The sequence below is a fragment of the Podarcis cretensis genome (assembly GCF_951804945.1).
Source record: "Podarcis cretensis genome assembly, chromosome: 4".
NCBI classification, from domain to species: domain Eukaryota; kingdom Metazoa; phylum Chordata; class Lepidosauria; order Squamata; family Lacertidae; genus Podarcis; species Podarcis cretensis.
In genome coordinates, this window is record NC_137173.1 from 76,374,990 (window position 1) to 76,396,788 (window position 21,799).

Consider the following 21,799-nt stretch of genomic DNA (forward strand, 5'->3'; position numbering starts at 1 on the left):
GTCGAGTTTGCTGGTCAATTAAGCACAGTAATCCCATGGGCATTGAACCAGGTTTTGGTACTTTTGGCAGTGTGGGCAGGTGCTAAAGTCCTGCTGGAAAATGAAGTCAGCATCCCCATAAAGCTCGTCTGTGGAAGGAAGCATCAAATTCTCCAAAATCTCCTGGTAGACAGCTGTGCTGACCCTGGACTTAATGAAGCACAGTGGACCAACACCAGCTGATGACATGGCTCCCTTTCACCTTTTAAGTTGAATTACTGAAATAAATGAACTTTTCCACGATATTCTAATTTTTTGAGTTTCACCTGTATATGTCAGAAATCACTAATCTAGGGAAGATGCTATCCTCATATATGGAAATTTGGAGAAGTGTAATTTCAAAGGATGGCTGTATTTTGGCCTGTATATTGTTTTGGATGAATTATCAAATGTTTAAATTCAGGCTGAGAATCACTTCTTGGAGTGGAGAAGGAAAAATGCACATATCTCTGTTTCATTTGTAAATTTTTTTTTATCAAATATTCTGATGAACCTCAACAAGGGGCAACTAGCATAAAATAGCAAAGCAACATCTTTGTTGTCTTTGTGTATAACTTCTGTTGTTTAGAATATCTATCTTTTTCCTAAAGGAGGAATGTTTATTGCTAAGAGCCCTACTGCATTAATAATTGCAGAATGTACAGAAAGCACTGCAGATAAAAAAATTTCAGGAGAGAGGCAATTATACATTAACTGCTAGAAAAAAGAATAATCTAAATGGGATGCACTCATCAGAGCCCTGTATCTATGTCTATAACATGGACACTATTGCCTCCTTAGAATGCTCAGGTAAGGAGGGGCCTGCTGGAATCTCTCCAAATTTGTAAAATAATTTTGATATTCAATATCAGGGGTAGCTAATGTGGTACCTTCCATATGCTCTTGGGCTACAACTCCCATCATCCCTGATCACTGGCTAGGAATAATGGGAGTTTTAGGGAACTATATTGACTTCTCCAAATTTCTAATTTATCATCTTCAAACACTAGCTGTTGCTTGCAGTGGCCTCATTTGGATGCAGTGCTAAACCATAGTTTAGTGATAAAAAAACTAGCATGGCTGGTTCTTGGGTTTGAGTGCTCCCCACTCTTCTTCCAGTGTTGCCACAAGGAACAAGTCAAAAACATTTACTTCCTGATTCAAATTAACCACCATTTGTCATTACGTCTGAACTGGGACAAGCTGGTGCATATTAATGATGGTTAGCTTGGCCAAGCCAACTTCAGAAAATAGTTCATAATCCTAGCTTGTTCAGATAAATTATTGTTAAACTAACTGCAGTTTCCAGTTTGGACATAAAGACAACTGTGGTTAGTTGAAAACAGAAGCTAACATTTTCAGTCTCCACATATTGTGGCAGGATGTGTGTGTGAGTTATAAAATAATGTGCTGCTATTCAGTAAACAACCAGGGGGAACACTACTATGTGCACCAACAACTCTCTCCTCTTCATGGCAATTTTCTCCATTATTAGTATGTTTCACAATCTGATGCAGGAAATGGTTGTCAGCGCTATGCAAACATTCTGATTTCAAACAAGTTATTCATATAGCAAATTATTCAAGTTATGCTTCCCTTAAGTTGTATTCAGAGCAGTTGGCTCATCTTAATCTCCAGTTTTCTCTTTAGTACTTCCTGCTGTCACTGCTTATATGGCTACTGAAACACACTCTCCTTACCATTTCATTATTTCCTCAGTGCTAGTTCTTCCCAACAGTGTCAAACACTGGCTGGTAATTAACAAGCACCACACTCTACTACATTTTGCCACACCGCTTTTAATCCTCGACCTTTCCCTTAGAAAAGTGCTGCCCTATATTACACCAAAAGCCTTCTAACATCTTCACCTCTGGATAGATTTCTCCTTGCTCAGTAGGTGACCCTTCTTCTCAAAGCTCATCTGTTGGCACAGAGCATTTTTCATCTTCAAACACAGCTTCTGTAATAGTGCTATCTGCTGCATAACAGATCATGAAGCTAACACAATATAGCTTATGAACAGGATGCTTTCAGGTTGGGAACAGGATAGGGCCATGCATCTTTAATATCATTATAGATTTTGGTAGAATTAGCAAAAGCTGGAATTAATGAAGATTTGTTTGAGCTGTGGCCGACACAGAAATTCCTGGACTTTGCCTATGCTAAGGTGTCAAACCAGCCTAGCAAGGCTGGCTGAGAAACAAAGCCATTAAGAAACAAAGCCATCATTAGGGCAAGAGTTTCTCTGCTGGTGGACAGAGGGGGAAGTTTCCATGTTATGGTGGGTGCAGAAAAGTTTAGGATTTCAGCTTCCATGACATAGGTAAACAGGGAGGCAGGCTGTGCCCACGGCGGGGGGGGGAGTGTCATTTCACATGAGGTTTGGGATTTTCTGGCCAGGGCCTTTGGGAAGCAGGAGAGTGGAGCCAGAACTCCAGGCAGAGGCCATACAGTGTACAACCATCTTGGCTGGTCTTTGACCGCAATAAAGACTGATTGATTGATTGAACCATCTTGGCAGGATGGGACAGAGCCATGGAGATGGCGTGCAGAATGCCTTGGACTTCAATGCTACACTGTTGTGGGGAACAAGTGCTTCTTGAGATGGAATGCTGTATACTCTCTCCAAAGTTGAACCCAGGTGTAAATATGTGTACAACACACTGTATTTCTTAAAAGCACTAGCCTCCGCTGTACCTTGATTTCCCAACGGAAACACAAACCTGGGTGAGTGCCTGCAACCCCTGGAATCTTATGCAGAGATTGGGGTGGTCTGCAACACTATTCAGGGCAACCTTAATACCCATCAGGGATATCAGAGGAAAGAGCTAATAGCGTGTCTCACATAACAGTTTTCTCTTCCCTTACAGTACACAGTACACATTTTTAAACAAAATTAAAATGTAACTAAATCACTATTTCTAGGCTGGATTTCTACCTAAGAATTAGGTTGTCAGGAATGAAATAAAGAACCCAATGTGTTTGTTGTTCTTCCTTGGGATGTAGGCATACATAATCTCAAGACAAGTGAGATCCAATTTTGGCGCCCCAATTCAGCAATAGAAACCTGCTTTTGCAACAACACTTCTGGCTTGTCTTTTCATCCCTCTGGTTTGCCTTTTCTATCCCATCAAAGCTTCTCTAGAGAGCTGGGCATCCTCCTAACCAATGTGGGACTGGGATGGGCTTTGAAGAGACTGCCAGGGCGGGAAGAATCTAGGTCTGAAAACCAGACTTAAATCCTAAGGTAAGTTTAGTTCACAGAAGGGAAGTTCTCCATAACCTCCAACCTGCCACCGACCTCTAGCGACCCCCACCAACTTTGTTCAAAAGGGCCTCCGGAACCTCTGGAGGGGTCGAAGGTGGCTGCAGGTGGGAAACTTCTCTTCCAAAACCTATTGAAGTTAGCTTATCCTAGGATCCAAGCCTATTAGTTAATCACAGGATGCTTTCTAAATTGGTACTTTATGAGCGGAATCACATCATATTGCACAAATTCACTTATAGGCGCTTGGCTGCAGCTCCTGAACAATTGGCTACCACGATCCCATCCACAACTGAAAGGACCCATTTTGGCTTTTGTGTATCTCTCAGCTTTCCTTTCTCATTGCCTCCTGCCTCCTTCCGTCTCTTCCTTCCACAGTTGCTAGTTGCTGGTACGCATATGGAGAAGTGGGGGGAGGTGGCAGAGACACGGAAAAGGCCTCCCCAGGAGGCTCCCCTCCCCTCCCCACAGCCAGCAACCAGCACACAGAAGTCAGGAAGGCCCCCTCTCCCTCCTCCACCAATTCAGATCCTACTCAAGGTAGGTGCAGGAACTGAGGGAGGAGTTGCGAAGAAGTGGTAGCCTTGCAGCCAGACTGGGAAGGGAGTGATTTATGGTAATTTTGGCTATACACAATTTTTGCAATTCAAAATATTCAATGGATAGGTTTTTTCACTGCTTCTTCCTCATTTTATTATGTTCCTATAAGAGGAAAATTTCCATCAAATGCAGCTGCAATGTGAAAGTTATTCTTACTTTGATTGCTGTGCCCTGTAGAGACATGCTGCTGGGAGTCCTGAAAGAGCAAAGAGATGAATCGGTTATACCAATCGATAAATTAAAAACATAAAGCAGTGCAATGAACATGCTTTGTATTAACAATAGCAAACACAGTTTGTTGTAAATCTCAATGCTTAGCTCAACTTATGGAAGCCCCCAGGTTCCTGTATACGTACTGGGAAAGAAGCAATTATCTTGTTCGGATGACTTGTGACACTGCTTCAGCCACTCTGGCAGGAAGATGGGGAAAGGAAAGGCACATCTTTGTAAACCCCTGGCTACTTCTGGAGCCCTTTACCACCCGCACCCTCTTCCAAGTGGGCTAGGAGGCAACCAGGAGGAAATCTCCTCTCTCTGACCCGCTGTTCAGAACTATTCAGTCGGGCTGCTAAGAGACGGGTGTGGCAAAAGGAAAGCAGTTGATGTAAAAATGGAAGCATCCAAGATCCAATACAGTTCAAACGCAGTCACAGATCCCTGCCTGTTCCGTTTCCCCTTCTCCAGACAGTGAAAGGAAGTACCAGGTTACACAACATAGCACATGCTTATACAGACAATATTTGCAGCAGTGGAGACAGTAAGATGTGTGCAATGGCGAGTAAGCTGAGTGGCAAGTGAGGGAGTGCTCAATGCCATTACTGGTGGGCATCACATGGTAGAGATGCTTAGCCAGTCAGCATTGTGCAGACATTCAACCATTGACTCGGCAGTGGTACTTGGCATGGGCAATGCTGTCAACAGATTTCACTGGCTGCTGCTGCTGCTGCACATTTTCACACAGTGATAGCCTAGAAACCTCTGTGCCACTGTGGAAGCCTTATACCATGCCTGGTAAGGCCATTGTCACTGCCCAGGCATTGCTCAGTGTCTGCAGGTCCTTCACAGCACTTTAGTGGCCGCCAGAGAATCTTTATAAGCAATTCAAATAATATATCAACAGTTTATAATTTTAATAGCTTAATTTATAATCTTCCATTAGCTTCCTCATTAATTCCCTCAGCACAATTAATCTCCAATCTAATCTTAAACAATTTAAAATATGAAATCACTATAAATTAATTGTAAACAATTAATCTTTTTATAACCCGTGGCCATCCAATTAATGATATCTTTAATCACCAACATAACCCCTCAGGAAAATAAACCAATAATCAAAACCAATAAATTTATTTAGTTAATCCACAATGCTCACTAAAAACAATGAATTATCTCTTGCTGAATAATATATCTGTTCACCTAGTTAGGGCAGTTATACAATGCAATACATCGACACAAGCTTGTATGCAGTGTAGCACCAAGCAGATCATTTCATCAAAACATTAAGTACTTGTTTAATTTCAGTTGGTAACTGATTCCAGGGGACTGACACCACAACACTAAAAGACCAGTTCCTGTTGCATACAAAGCAGCACTTCTATTAAGAATAGTATTTTCTGAACATGGGGCATTGTCATGGTTGGATGCAGAAGAGCAGTGGGAGGTGGTGTCGGAAGCAGAAGAGGTAACTGTTTACTGAGCAGGAAGAGACTGTGGCAGAGGGCAGTTCAGACTCCAAGGCTGAAGTGGAAGGTGGCCAAGAGGCAGAGTGGGATAAAGCAGTTACTTGGATCTCCTGATCCCTAACTATTTAAAACCAGAAACAAAGCACACACAGATTGATGAACATTAGAGTGATCAGTTTGGGTAGCACTATTCTCTACCAGCTAAACTTTCCAAACACCAAGGGCATCCTGAATTAGAGCACTTTACTGTAATGAAGTCTGGAGATAATTAGAATGAAAATGACAAAAGTCTAAGCAAGTGAGGAAAGAGCACAGCTGGAGAACCTGGTAAACAGCAATCCTTGTCTTCCCTGCTACCTGATCCTCCAAAATAAGTGCTGGGTCAAGGAGCCTGATCTTTCAGGGGAAGTGTAATCCTGCACACAGGGTATGCAAAGTTTCAGAACAGGCCATAAATCCTTATCTGGATTAGCTTTAAGTTGTTGTTTTTTTTCACTCATTCAACCTTGTTTAGCTGACAAGCAATAGGTCAGGTGTTTCCACTCCCTCCCTAAGTTTAGAGACTGAACTGTGTGTCATCAGCATACTGATGACATCATTTCCAGCAATCTATTATGTTGAAAATGTTGAGGATAATACAGAATACTACAGGGACTCATAAGCCAAAGACTAAGGACTTGTGTAATGTTCTCTCAGTGCTACCTGGGATTTACCCTCCAGAATCAAATGAACCCACCTAAAAATGAGCACACACACCAATTCCTGTTAGGTGATGTAGACAGATGTCATGGTCAATGGAATAAAATGTTGTGAATCAATGGTCGCACTCAACTCTTCCCTCCATCTCTTTGCAGATGCCATCAAGTAGGGCATGTAGGGCATGTATTCTAAATTTTTATCTGCTGTTTTTCCTCTGACAGGTGCATCATATTTAGTTTTTATTTGCAAGAGGGGGAAAGATCATATAAGAATACACCAAATACAGTGGTGCCCCGCAAGACGAATGCCTCGCAAGATGAAAAACCCACTAGACGAAAGGGTTTTCTGTTTTTCGAGGCGCTTCGCAAGACGAATTTCTCTATGGGCTTGCTTCGCAAGACGAAAACATCTTGCGAGTCTTGCGATTTTTTTCGCTCCCCCCCTTTTTCTAAGCTGCTAAGCCGCTAATAGCCGCTTAGCCGCTAATAGCCGCTAATAGCGCTAATCCGCTAATAGGGTTGCTTCGCAAGACGAAAAAACCGCAAGACGAAGAGACTTGCGGAACGGATTCTTTTCGTCTTGCGAGGCACCACTGTAATAACATACCTACAGTGAATAGAACTGCCCACAACTGCCTAGGAAAGCCATAATAATTGTCATCATTTACAAACAGCTTAAAGTTCTCTAGGTGCTGTTCCAAGAATGGAACACAGAACCATCTTTGTCTGCAGGCTTACATTCTAATAGACAAACAAAGGGAAGAGAGGATGGGGGAATGAAAAAAGAAGCAAATTCATGAACTAATTATTTTTGTAGTTACATAAATGTTTATTTCTTAGATGCAGTTGTTACAGGGCGGGGACAGTTCAGGAAGAGGAGAAGCCAAATGGTAGTTTGTCCCAACCAATGGACAAAGTAGGTTCTGTTGCCCCACCTCTCCTGCTGCTGCAGCTAGGATAGGATAACATAAACATCAACCAAAAGTTATGCAAGTTTAAATGCAGTCTTAAACGGTGCAGTTGAACTTCATATTAGTCTCCAGCAGACCAGCAAATACATGTACTTAGCAAAAGTGATGTGTAATTACGCCACACTTGAAACTGTTTTGATGTTTTTATGAAACATCTTCATCATTTTGGCAAAACATTGTGCTAAGTCTTCCAAGTATGTCAGCTCAAATTTCTTTTGAATAATTCAAAGCAATTATGAGACTTTTAAAGAGTAGATATGTGATAAAAGTGTGTAATGTTTTATATTTGCAAGTGTCTTGCTGATTCTGAGAATGCATTGCTGTATATTATTTATGGTCTCCTAATCTTCAGAGTACTCCTTCAGCACCTGAAAATGGCATTTCAGTTAAGTATAAACAATGGCAAGTACCACTTTCAAAGGCAGTTTTACTGTTCTTCTGGAATATTTCAAACAAAATAAACTGCAACAATAAAGCTAATTAGCATAAATATGTGTGGTTTTAACAGAGAATAAGGATTAACGGCTTTCTAAATGACATGCATTCTAAATTATGAGCTATTTCAAGTAAACTTGTCATTGTTGGTTGGCTGAGCTACAGAATAAGCAAGATATATTAAATTCTGCCTCCTCTTCAGAGCAGAATATATATAATATATTTATGTTAGAATTATGGCAAACCCTGTCACTAAATTTGCAAAAGCAAATCTCTGTTTACTGTGGTTCACATTTCACAGATATGAAATTAAGGATGAGATATGGTGATTTGCCCAATATCATATTGTACGTCTAGATATATGGCATTTGAAATCTATTTGCTATTTGAATATAGTTTTGTTGGACAGCTGTCAGTAGTTTGATGGTACGTACAACAAGCTAGCCTTTCTACAACAATTTAATCCTATATATTTGGCATTCACTGAATTGTTGCTGCTTAGTTAACAGTGTTTTATATATTGTAATTGTTTCACTGATGAATTGCTAATTATTCCATATGCTTTCTGCTGTATTGGTGATATTCTATTATGTTCTATTAGGTTATTATTATTTGTTGTTTGCAAGCCACTTTGGGATTCATTTGAATGAAAAGCGGCATAAAAATATAATAAATCAAATCCATCAGACAAATCAAATCTTTCTTCTAGGACTTTGAGCTGTGCTCTCTATTTTAGTTCTATCTAAAGCTGCAGTGTTTCAGCCAAACATACATGGAATTGACCTAGTAATTCAAAGAAAAATGGTTTCATGAACCAAAACAACTTTTTTTCCATCAAATTATTTCAATGATTCATTAGCACGCTTACTTGGAAGTAAATAATAATACAGTGGTACCTCGGGTTACAAACACCTCGGGTTACAAACACTTCGGGTTACAGACTTCACTAACCCAGAAGTAGTACCTCGGGTTAAGAACTTTACTCAGGATGAGAACAGAAATCGCGTGCCAGTGGCGCTGCGGCAGTGGGAGGCCCCATTAGCTAAAGTGGTACCTCAGGTTGAGAACTGTTTCAGGTTAAGAACGGACCTCCGGAATGAATTAAGTTCATAAGCAAAGGTACCACTGTAATTAACTTATATACTGCTTAATGACAAGATGGCTTCTAAATCATACAAACGGCTTGCATATTGTTGAAATACAGAATAATTAAACATACAGCATCAACAGATTGAACCATAAAGCAATCTGATTAAAACATTAAAATATAAAAGTCCATTATTAAAATATGAAATAAAACAATCCCATTAAGAGAACACAGTTATTAAAACAGGAGACTCAGGTCGATATATCAAGGGAACACGTGTGTAAACAAGTGCATTTTCAGAAGCTGGGAGAATGCGAATACAGTTGGAGTCTTTCATATTTCAGCAGGAACTGCACTGCACAACAGCAGTGCCACCAACACCAAGAAAGTTCCATTTATTGATCTTAATGCCCTTACTGGGCAATAATTAGCATTGAACTCAGTGGGCCTTACTTCTGAATAGATGTGATGAAGACTGCACTGTTAATCCCTGAGATTCTCTCTCAAAAAGATGGCATGTGGTACCTGTTAAATCCTTTGGATCTGCTATCAAATAAAGCCTCTCTGAGTTTTCATAAGCCATTCATTTTTATGACATCCATATCGTCAAGATTTTCCTACCATTTCAGGTTTAACAAAAGGTTGGCATATACATTGTGAAAGTGTATTTTTAACAAGCTGGCTTCAGTAACTCAGAAGGCTATTTAACAGTTGTCTTCTAAATAAAAATTGCTACAGGAAGAACAATCCATTTATCCTGTAAAAGTGTTTTTTTCTGTAGCTATTCAGGTGCTATCCCCTATAAGGGTGGCCCTCAGAGTAAATGAAACAGCCCCCCCCCTTTTATAGTGGCAGCTATTCCGAATTTCCCAAAATTCAAAAAGCACCTTAGACCATAGCTTCCAAGGGAGGTGGCAACATTGGCTCCTTTGATTCTCTTCCACCCAAAATAATTTTACCAGAATTTCACTACTGAAAAATAGCAGAAACAAAACAGTTGATTTCTGAAGTGGATGAAATAGCTAGAAAACGCTCCTCATCATTTTGGTTTTGACCTTCTTTGGGTAAGAAATATCCTGGTATTTTATTTCTGAAATGTCAGGTGTGCATTTTTCTCTATTCATTTTCAGGTTCCTCCCTCTGTCTAGGAACTCATTCTAAGAATGTTTCTAGCCAAACATTATGTTATTGCCTGACCTTTCCTCATGGGAAAATATCCTCCCTAAAATGTCTGCCGAATCACCTTGTGGTATCGCTCTGAAGCGATACTTATTTTTTAAAGGCTGAACCTGTCAAAGGTGTGTTGAATGTACACCGCCTAGCATTCATGTCATCCGGCAGGATTTTCCCAAATTCACTACTGGCATAGATGAAATAGTTCTGGAAACTGGCAACTTTATGGTGATTTATTTGACAGTAGGCGTGCTCTCTTAGAACTGCTTCTTTTAAGTGCTGGTCCAAAGTATTGGCCCAGAGATTTTCAGAAATTATATTAGTGGAAACATTTGCTGAAGAGTAGGTTAATATTGGGAGGTAGGTGAATTTTCAAACATGCAGCAGGGAATGGGCGTTGGTGGTGAACTTACTATTAATGCTGAGATGGCCTAGGGTTTTCCATTTCTTCTTCTTTTACAAGGAAAAAAAATGTTGCAGCCACTTCAAGCTGCAGCCATCCTGTCCTTGGGAGCTCAGTAGTAGTCCCTTCTAATCTGAGACAGCATAGGTAAAGGTAAAGGTCCAGTCGCAGACGACTCTGGGATAGCGGCGCTCATCTTACTTTATTGGCCGAGGGAGCCAGCGTACAGCTTCCGGGTCATGTGGCCAGCATGACTAAGCTGCTTCTGGCGAACCAGAGAAGCATGGAAACGCTGCTTACCTTCCCGCCTAAGCGGTACCTATTTATCTACTTGCACTTTGACATGCTTTCAAACTGCTAGGTTGGCAGGAGCAGGGACCGAGCAACGGGAGCTCACCCCATTGCAGGGATTCGAACCGCTGACCTTCTGATCGGCAAGTCCTAGGCTCTGTGGTTTAACCCACAGCGCTACCCATGTCCCCTGAGACAGCATATCCTATGACAATAACACTATATCCATGATGTAGCTCCATTCCCTGGGGCATTGTTGGGATTGGATAGCCAGCTTTTATCTCCAAGATGCAACATCATTCCCACTGGAAATTTTGTCCCCAATTAGAAGGGAATACTGCTGGGCTGCTGAGGGCAGCCTAACCACCACTCGAAGAGGTGGTGAAGCTTTCCGAAGGAAGGAATAATTTGTGGTAAGCACACCCAACCTGAAATTTATGACAATCTGCATGGTCTACCAAAAGTATCTAATACCCTCCCCCACCTTCACAGAACAACTAATGGTCCTGTGAAAGTGGTAGTTGGAGCGGGTGGGTTATTCACTCTTTGACCACCAGAACCCAATGGGGCAGCAATGAGGGATGGCGTAATGCCTCAGAGTTCTGTAATCAGAATGAGGAGGGGCAGATTGGCAATCGCATAGAGTCAATGGTGCGAGTGGGTGTACATATACTAATCTTTACCATTTTAAATGAGTCATAGCATTAACTAACTAGCAAATATAGAGGAAAAAGACAAATAAGCCCTAACCCACGGCTGGTTACAAGCCCAGTGTTGTCAGGATGGTGAAAGTCACTTTCACAGTTCCTTGGGCTGCTGCGTTTTGCTATTCCTCACCAGCTGAGGGATGTTCTTTCTGTCCCTTCCTCTTCCTTTTTTTACACTAGGTTTTTCCACTCCGGTGCTTTCCTTTGTCTTTCTTCTCAGCTGCTCTTCTTCACTCCCGTTCCTCCTACAATTCTCCTCCAAACATTTTTACAATTGACCCTTCCCTCTCCATCTCCCTCCATTCTCTGTGTTGACACTCTTTTTCCCAGTTGACATTCCAAAGACCTTAGGTTTGGGTATTACATTCACAGGTGTCTGTGTGGATCCTGGTGTGACGTTGGGGCCACAGCAACTGGTAGAGGATACAGCTTGCTGACACAAGGCTCATTTTCATCTTGATATCACCTTACGTTTTTCCATGCAATCCAGTTGCTTTTGAACTTTGTCACTAAAAGCCACTGGGACATTCCAAGATGGAAGTATGAAGCATGGGCAATACCTGTAGGGTTTTCCTTTAATGGAATATTTTCTTTATAAGCAAAAAACTCCCGGAGACACAACTTTGTAATATGTATGAGCATCCCACTGATCCTATTTCTATTACATCAACTCCTTGTAGCAAATTTAAATTAATCGTGGCTCTTAGATTCAATACGGCCTGACATCAAAACCTACTACATTTATCAAACATTTGCAGTCCTTCCTGGGAAATTGCCTCCATATTTGCCTTTTAGTTGCTCATGGGAGTTGGCATGGCTTTTAACCCAATGCAGACTGAATGCCTGACAGTTGACAGAGGTTGAGTGATGCTGTGGTGTTCAGCATGGGGTAGCCAGACATTGCCCGGCCAGATGTTCGAAGGTAGAAGACATGATACACCTTTCTTTTCTTTTTTACTGGAATGCCCTTTGTGTTTAGATCTGAGCATCCACTATTTCAAGCCCCTTATTGTTGGGATTAGAAATAACTCTTCTTTAAGTAAAATAAGATTCATATTGGCTATTCATATTATGTGATGTAGAAAAGCTGCCAAAATTGTTAAATTGCCTTTATGGAACTTGTTTACAGTTTTAGATAATATCTATTAGTATATGTCAAAGAGTTTCTGTAGTAGCATAATTTTAATTATATTAATGTATAGTATAACATATTTTGTATATCTATTTTATTGTTTTTATTGACTGAGTATATTGTTGTAGGAATATAGAATAAATGTTGATAATTGCACAAGGTAAACACACATACATAAGTATATAAACCACGTCTAAAACAGTACAAGAGAGCAATCCAAAAACCCTCTTGGCTCTCCTGAAGACTTATTTCCTCTGCCTCCTAAATCTGCCTTGCCTGAGAACATGTCGGCAGATAGCAATCAGGGGAAGTTCCTGAAGGGATTCCTCTCCTATATCTATGAACCTCCTTTGTATTAATTGCCATTGTTTGCCCAGATGCTCTGCATTGAGGGATGTCTGACTGGCATCCTGATTGTCTTACAAATGCTATTTTTGTGTGTAAACTGTGTCTGGAACTATGTAAAACTTGCTAAATCCTCAGGAATATCACACCTTGGCCTGCCTGAGCCACAGTAACCCCACCTTGTGTGTGATGTAATTTCTGACTGTTTGTAGATGCAATGTCCTTTTTCTCCATGCCAAAATGCAAACCCTTAAAAGAGATGTTTCTTCTTGGTTCCTGGTCTCTCTTGCCTCCTTGCTAGAAGGGGAGGGAACTCTGTTGCAACAGAAAAATAAAGATCTGCCTTGCTTTCACTGCATCCTGTCTCCATCCATTCATCTCTGACCGATCATGGACATGGGGACTCAGTCCTTCGGGGAGTTGAGCAGCAAAAGCCAACCACCCCTATTTTTCTATATCAATGTAAATATCCTGATTGGTTAACAAGCAGTAAATCTGGTTTGAGTTGGACTAATTTAACGCTGCTTAAGTGGACTTGTGGATTTCACTCTATAATTCACTTTCAGTCTTGTGAAAAATATGTGCCTTTCATATGCAACCCTTCTTTGCGTGCAGTATGTTTCACATTTATTAATCAAAACCTGAATGCTTCTCTTATCTGCATTGTCATCATCAAACTGAAAGGGATCAAATACTGCTGTTGCTTCTGTTGCTTCTTTACCTGCCACTAAGAACAAGCACTCACTGAAGTCTCTCTTATCTTCCTTATCTGCTCCACTTACAAGAGAGTGCAATTCAAACTCTAGTCTCCACCTTATCCAGTTCTCTGCTCCTTTTCTTCAAACATTTTGCAGGAGTGTTTAGCTGGGTATTTTTTCTTTTTTATCATTTGTTGCTTTACTTTCAATTTCTCTTCTAACACCATGTCATCTTTGCTGCAAACTTTGCAAAGCAATGACGCAGTAGACTGGAGTGCAGGACACAGATAAACTTCTTACTATAACGAAACTAAAAATGGCTGCTACTCTAGACATCAGTTCTCTTCAGGTTTTCCAGAGAACAGTATCACTCATACAACCACACACATTTGGGTTCCCAAGTTAACTAGACAGGAGCTCAAAGGGCTTGCCGTTTTTGCCATGTACAAATTCAGATGTCAAAGGGACACTCAGATGAAAACATAAGAGAGGGGGAACAGAAACGTAGAGGTAGACAACTAAAATGTAGAAGTCAATGTCAAGATAGTTACAGTAATGTCCCCATGTCCCCAGCTAAGGGAGTCAGTGTGGACAGCAATAAACATCATTAGCTATGGGAGGAAAATTAGGAAAACTGGCAGCTTTACTCTCATGAGACGTTTCTAAAGCCTTGGATAGATTGGCGTGCGGATGTCTGGTACAACTGTTAGGTAGTCAGAACATGGCAAAAGGCTAGTGAACTGAAATACACAAATTTACACAATCTATAGCAGTTATCGGGCAAATGGATTGGATAAAATAATGACTGATAACATGTGGAGGGACATGGCAGGGTTGCCCCTTGTGGTCTTTGCTGTGCAACAGCAACCGAAGCAGTAACAAAATAAGTCCCTCAAACAGAAGGGCAAAGTTTATGTGCAGAGGACATTTCCTTAAAGTTGTGGCACCGTAAAAAAGCAATCTCCCTTTGTAAATAGAGTCAACTCTCAGAGAGATAGTTAGAGGAAACAAGGATATTTCCGCCCCCACCAGGCATTTGGCTGAAGAGGGGTTTTTTTTTTTTTACTCTTCTGTTTTGCTGACCTGCTGTCCTGTTGTTTGCTGAATCACTTATGTAATCTTATAGTGATATCATTAGTATTTCTTTTTCGTATTTCACACACACATAAACAAATCATGTTTGTTTGGAGTTTTAGAAGCCTTGGAGAGGATCTACACTCATGGTTTATAACATTAAGAAAGAGTTAAAGAATGGTTTTCAAAATGTAAGGGTCACATTACGTTTTGCTAAGAACATTAATAATGCATTATTAAAATGTGGCACCAGAGAGCACTGCAGAGCAACCAAGAACCAAGCAGTAAGGGAAACTGCTGTTATGGAGGAACAACGTTAAGGTAATGAACATTTTTTTTAGCGGTATGCCCTGTGACAGTTTAGAACGATATAGCTAATGTTAAAAAGGTCAGTGTAGATCCAGCCTTGGGTTCCATAGCAAAGGAAAGATGGAGCCTAAGTCTAAATAAATAAATGAAATAATGTAACTACGGTGCAAAATTGTGCTCATTAAGTTTATTATGAAATAATACCATATAGCTACAGAAAGCCATTAAACATAAAACATATACAGTGGCACCTCAGGTTAAGAACTTAATTCGTTCTGGAGGTCCATTCTTAACCTGAAATGGTTCTTAACCTGAGGTACCACTTTAGCTAATGGGGCCTCCCGCTGCCGCCGTGCGATTTCTGTTCTCATCCTGAAGCCAAGTTCTTAACCCGAGGTACTATTTCTGGGTTAGCGGAGTCTGTAACCTGAAGCGTCTGTAACCCGAGGTACCACTGTACACAAAAAATGTGTGTGTAAGGAAACATCCTGTATGCAGGTATCAGTGCACATAAGAAAAAAAAATCTTTTTATCATCTACAATACTGTCTTATTTATTTTATAGTACAGTACATTGATTATTGCTTTCATTTTATGGATCAATGATCTCATAGATAGTAAAATTCATGTTAAATTGCTGTTTTAGGGGTTGTTTTTAAAAGTGTGGAATGGATTTATCGATTTTGCATCACTTTCTCTGGGAAAGCGTGCCTTGGTTTTGGAATGCTTTGGTTTTGGAACAGACTTCCGAAATGGATTAAGTTTGAGAACCAAGGTACCACGGTATAGCTTTGAACATAGAAAGCAAAGCAACATGGAATAGAGCTCTCTTTTCCAGTATTATAACAATGACCACAAATTGAAACTTTATGCCCCCAATTGAGTAATACTGGAAATGTTCAGTTTGCCACTGGGATTAGAGGATACACACTCCTGTATTCAGTTGCCTTGATCTTCAAGGCTTTGTGGACTGCTGTTTCTGCTGCTTCCTATTTCTGTATTCTCTTTTACCGAATCACTGGGTTGGACTATATTTGCCACCAACCCCTAAGTTTAAAAAAGCAATTCGGCATAGTGGTGGTTGAAGAACGAACTGGAAGACAAAACCAGCTGTGCAAATGGTATGTCTGGCATACCACTGAGTCCCCAGCTGAATTGAAGCCAATAAGTCTACTTGACATTAAATTTCCTTTATTGTTATACAGCATATTCCATAGGAATAAAATGAAATTTTTACAGACAGTTATTTAGCTTTGATTTCTAGACTGATATCAAATAAGCTTGGCTGCAGCCATGACAGCCTGTGGAATTTTAATTGCCTATTTAATACAGTGTAAATTTCAAGCTGTCAGACTAGCAATTAGCTGAAGTACAGGTTAAAAGTAGTTCAAAATGCCTGAGGGCTAACATAATCAAGATTATATTTTTAAACACAAATGAGCAAAAACTACTGCTTTCTCGAGATGTGTGGTTAATTTACCACATCAATACAAATATAGGAAACACTTTAATGCTCCTATCTCCTTTCTAATTAATTGTTACAACTGCTTATCCTACTTCTTGCTCTACCTTGCTATTCCCCTTTATGAACCAATGTGGTTGGCTATTCCAGTGTATGAAGCTGCTAGGGGTTTTATTCTGGCATTGCCTCTCTTCCTGTGCTTCAGATACACGACCTTGGAATGGCAACAACTTCACAACACAACTTTTTTAAAAAACAACAACCACACACTTATTTATAATCAACAGTGTGCTGCTGATATTTTACAAATCACAAGAGCTGATACAATCATTGGCCTGTAGCAGTAGTCAATAACACAGAAAGCAGAAGTAAAGGGAAAGGGCAGAGGTTTGACAGAAGATTTACAAAGAGGGGAGTAGAGGAAGCAGATGATGGTGTAGGTTTGGCAGATTTATGGTAACCAGCTATGAGGCTAATTTTAAATGAATGTTGATAAAAAGCAGATTGTCTTATGGAAGTTAAAGTTAGGAGGGGAGGAAAATGCGCACACAACAACTACGTTTGAAATGTTCCAAAGACTTGATTTGTAGATCTGAAGTTGCAAAGCTATGCAAAATACTACATTCAAAGGAGTTGAAACACAGATGGTATATGACACAGGGTTGTGTCCAATGCTTTGCATGTGTAATACCAATGGCACAATAAGACTTCCGTTCTTTCCCCCCCTCACATGTCCCCCAAATCTGTTCTCGTGGTTCCCCCAACATGAAGCTCTGTTATGCACACAGAAAGCCATTGTTCCAGTGGAGCTACTGTGTTGGATATGGCCCATGTAGTTCAGGTTCCTCATTAGAATGAAGGATGGTAATGGTTAAAGATAAAGCTATTTACCTTGTTGGTGAAAGGAAACTTGTTTTGTTCCACTTTGCCAGGTGTGTGAATAGCAGAAAGTGGCGGAGGCCATGAATGGGTCATTTCCTTAAAAAAAAAGAAGAGATTTCAAAATTATATTTAATATAATTTAATAAACCATATATAATAAAGACACCACAGTCTCCACTGTGCCTCATTTCCAAAGGAAACACAAACCCTGGGTAAACACCTCGACCCCTGGAATCTGACACTCCTGTGGAGTTTGAGGAGGTGTGGCAACATGAGAGCGGGCCTTTTTTTTCAGTGGCCCCCCGCTTGTGGAATGCTCTCCCCAGGGAGGTTCACCTGGCGCCTTCATTATACACCTTTAGGCACCAGGCAAAAATGTTCCTCTTTAACCAGGCCTTTGGGTGACTGTCATCCAATGCCCTTTTAAAATGCGTTTTTTTTTTCGGGGGGGGGGGTGTTTCTGTTTTTATTTGGGTTATGTATTCTGTGGTTTTATATTGTAATTTTATCCTGTGAACTGCCCTGAGATGTGTGGGTACAGGGGAAAATATTTATTTATTTATTTATTATTTCCAGTAAAATATGTAACAGCATTTTGTCAGTTGATTAGCCTGACACACAATCTTGAAATAATAAACAGAAAAAAAACTATTTAAAGATTGCTTGTGAGTTATGACTGTTACCTTTAATCCCTCTTTGATAAAAAGTTTATTTTCTAATAAAAGACGCAGCCTTTTATTTTATTGGGAGCTACAAATGTTAAACAGTTTATTAGCCACATGTCACCTCTGTGGGTGCCTTTAAATCAGAAAATCATTTAGCTTGCAATCTAAACTGTTTTCTCATTCACTTATCTCTAGTAAAATTCTTCATCTTCTAATTCTTCTTATAACTCCCATCTGATAAAGGATAAGATGCAAGTAATCTTCAGGTATTTCTAAAATCACACAGTAAAAGCCTTTCAACACAGACCTTGTTCAGATTCTGTTTTCCCCCAGGATTTTGCCCAGGGAGAGATCAGATTCGACCTAAGATTTATTAATTTACCGGTAATCCTCTAATTGTAAAAAGGTAAAGGGACCACAGACAGCTAAGTCCAGTCGCGAACAACTCTGGGGTTGCGGCGCTCATCTCACTTTACAGGCCAAGGGAGCCGGCGTTTGTTAATTAATCTATTAATCTACTTGCACTTTTTGGCATGCTTTCGAACTGCTAGGTTGGCAGGAGCAGGGACCAAGCAACGGGAGCTCACCCCATCACGGGGATTCGAACCGCTAACCTTTTGCTAGGCAAGCCCAAGCCTCAGTGGTTTAGACCATAGCACCACCCATGACCCTCTAATTGTAATAAGAAGTAAATCAGGGAATGCTACGCTCAACATCTCCCTGGCCCTTGGAAATCTTTCTAGAGTAGGGCTGGGGAACTTGCAAACCTCCATAAGTTGCTGGACCACGTGCCATCGGTTCTTGATTACTGGCTGGGGGATGTCATCCAACAAAATCTGGATGTGACCCATTCATTTTCAAGAGGACTTAACCTTCCTGGGTCAGTCATTCAGTACTTTCATGAAGAACAGCACATCCAAAATCTGCTTTGCTTTTTATTAGAACCCCAATGTCCACCAACTTACACCAGCAGGTACCATACAGCTGCTTTGGGGCAAAGTTGAGTATAGTACCTCTGAGCACAAGCCTAACCAGTGCAGGAATTGCTTTAAGTACCAGGAATGTGTTTGCCACTCATTTATACAAAATAAATCCCCCCGCCGGTTTTCTCCCCTAAGCTTTCTTAATTAGAATTTAGCCTAATTTCGAAGAAGAAAATAGTATTTTAGTTGCAAATCACCCAGAGGTCTACTAGTAAATACCAGTCTGTCTTCTTCCCACCCCTGATGTAAACAGCTGTTTTCCAAGAGCTCAGCAACTGGGTTAAAGTACCTTCTAGAATAATTACATATTTATTTAATTTAATTTATATACTGCTCTTCATCCGAAGATCACAGGGCGGTTTAGAACGCAGGGTACTTTTATAATAAATCCATCTCCTCCTGCCCCTAAAACAGATTAGAAGGAAAAGAATTGATCGTGTTCCTCTGTTGCATCTCAGTATCTATTTAGAAACTAAGTGCTTAAACAAAAGCAGTGGGCTATGTGATGTGACAGTTGTCTGAACAGTGGCCCAGCTCAGGCAAACTGAGATTATTTGATTAATCAAGGTACAATCTTTATTGGTGCATTGGCCTTATTCCTCCAAGAACTGTGGATTCTAATTCCTGAATTGCTATGCAAAGCTAATACAGCTTGTTTCCCGGTTAAAACTATCAGCAGACTGGAACAAGTGGCTAATGAAGATAAATGGATGACTCTTGGGAATGAGGAAAGAGACTATGCGGAAAAGAGCTAAGATAATTCAGGTCCAGGTCTCTGTATATTTAATAATAATAATAATAATAATAATAATAATAATAATAATAATGTCAGCAGCTACAATAGTACATGTAATGCATACTAACATGCATGCTATTTTTAAACTTTGCTAACTAAGCAGTTGCTATAGACTGAAGATTACCTTGGACCAATTTCAAGTAACAAATAAAAAAGAGAATGTGAAAAACCGTAAAGAACATGATATGAGACTGTCTGTTTTCCAAAACATGACAGATGGCAGAATATATGCGGACAGAAGAGGAATGGAAAAAATGTTCAGTGTTTCCAAATCAGCCAGAGTTGCCAAGAAAATGTTTCCAGGTTGGCAGACAGTTAAAAACATACATTAATGGAGAAATCTACTAACAATGAAGAAATTTTATATGACATTGTTTATATCTGCAACAGAGATGTCTTTTGGTATAGTTTTTTATGTTGAAAGGTACAATAAAATGAAAGCAAAACATGTTGCACATAAAGCAAAAACAATTTTAAATAAGTTGAACCATTAAATGTGTAAAAGCAAATAAGGCATCTGCAGTAGCCTTTACATTTTTGGTGCTAAAATATTTGAACAAGGTCATATTGGGATTAATTTCATTCTAGATCTGGGCCACATGCATTCATTTAGTGCTGAAATAAGAAGTACAGAGCAGAGTTCAATATATGGTTATTAGCATTAAAATAAAATGGCAACATTTAGTCTCCACCAGATGAAATATGAAGGAGTTGGGTTAACAACAAAAGGTGAAAGAATAGGTTATTAGCATTTGCCACTTATCAACTAAAGCACAAGACGCTATTTATGAACCAAGATTGAACTATGGTTCAGGTTCTGGTTTGAAGGGCAAAGCACAGTTTGCTGCATTTGAACACAATGACAAATGGCTGGCTGATTCTTCCCTTTACATGTGGAGGAGGAAGAGGAAATGAAAGGCTGCACACAACCAAGGTTCATGGCTGCTTGTGCACAAGACAGGAAACCATGGTTTGCTGTCACATCCAAATGTGCCCATTTCATCACCTCTTACAATTTGGAATGAGGTTTTACGTGTGGTTTAAATGAATAATTTTGAAGAATGCATATTAATTATCACAAATAGGATATCCACATGAAATTTAGCTTCCATTATTCTGTTATGTGATAGTATCATTACCCCAAAATGTTGGAACTGCCAAAATTGTAACCATGGGCTACAGGTTTTTCAGTCTTAATAGCAACTTCTTAGTTAAATGAAAAAAACACCGCAACAGAAGTTTGGAGTAAACTGTGGCCATGTTCATCACAATAGTCATGAACAGAAGTGAAACATAGTTTTTCCTTCTCTATTACACCATTTGTTCTTAGCTTGATGCTATGTGTTACAGGCTTGGCTGTAACATTTGGTACAGCTACGTACAAGCTTCATACAATTTTTTATCAAGGCATTTAACATACCTACACTGAAATAATAGAACAAAGCAGATTATATACTAAGGTATCGCCAGGATCTTTTCAGTGTAGTTATCTGTAGAGAATTCGAAACGCTGTATGAAAACTCCTTCCTTGAAATTATTTTCATCCTGCTGTAACAATAAAACAATCAATTTGGCCAGTGTGAGAAGTGTGTGGGGGGTGTTACAGAGAGGTGGCAAGGGCACAAAAGGAAAAGATCAGAATCAAACTGATGGAACTTAAAGTACACACCAGAAAATGGCTCTGTTAAAAGTATCTTTATGAGTGTTCGTGTTTAAGACTTCTTGGTGACTTGAAATCCACTGTGCCAGATGGTAAACTCATCTTGGGCTATTAATGTGTGGAAAAACACTTTCCTTCTCACACATTCTTCTTCGCTGATACATAAAGGTTTTGCACACAGTAACAGAGTGTGAATTAAGCCTGTGTTGTCTTTCTGTCTACAGAATAAGCGGTACTAGTGCAATCAACTACCTTCAATTTACGTATCTGATCCTGTAATTAGAAATTGTTTAGTAACCCTTGCAAACTAGGCGCTTTTAAATACTTGGCTGATCATTTAGGCCAGCTAGGTAGTCTTGACTTGGATAAGACGTGAAAGTAGAGTTGCTGCTAACTTCTTAAACTGGGTCCTTCCACTTGGGACTCGAAGGGGAGCAGATGGCACATTACAATGACACAAAAGG

The 21,799-nt window shown here is 40.0% G+C and overlaps 1 protein-coding gene and 1 long non-coding RNA gene across 9 annotated transcripts in view; one reads left to right on the forward strand and one right to left on the reverse strand.

Moving 5' to 3' along the window:
- Positions 1-21,799, reverse strand: part of AFF3 (ALF transcription elongation factor 3) — a 242,227-nt gene that overhangs the window by 90,239 nt on the left and 130,189 nt on the right. For all 7 annotated transcript variants that reach the window (XM_079972474.1, XM_079972472.1, XM_079972471.1 and 4 more), the window contains 2 exons: positions 17,241-17,327; positions 4,040-4,079 (listed from right to left, as the gene is read on the reverse strand). In XM_079972474.1, coding sequence (XP_079828600.1) covers positions 4,040-4,079; positions 17,241-17,327 — 127 coding nt within the window. The remainder of the gene's footprint in view (positions 1-4,039; positions 4,080-17,240; positions 17,328-21,799) is intronic.
- The window catches only part of LOC307214445, a 102,707-nt gene that overhangs the window by 10,758 nt on the left and 70,150 nt on the right, over positions 1-21,799 (forward strand). The window lies entirely within an intron of this gene.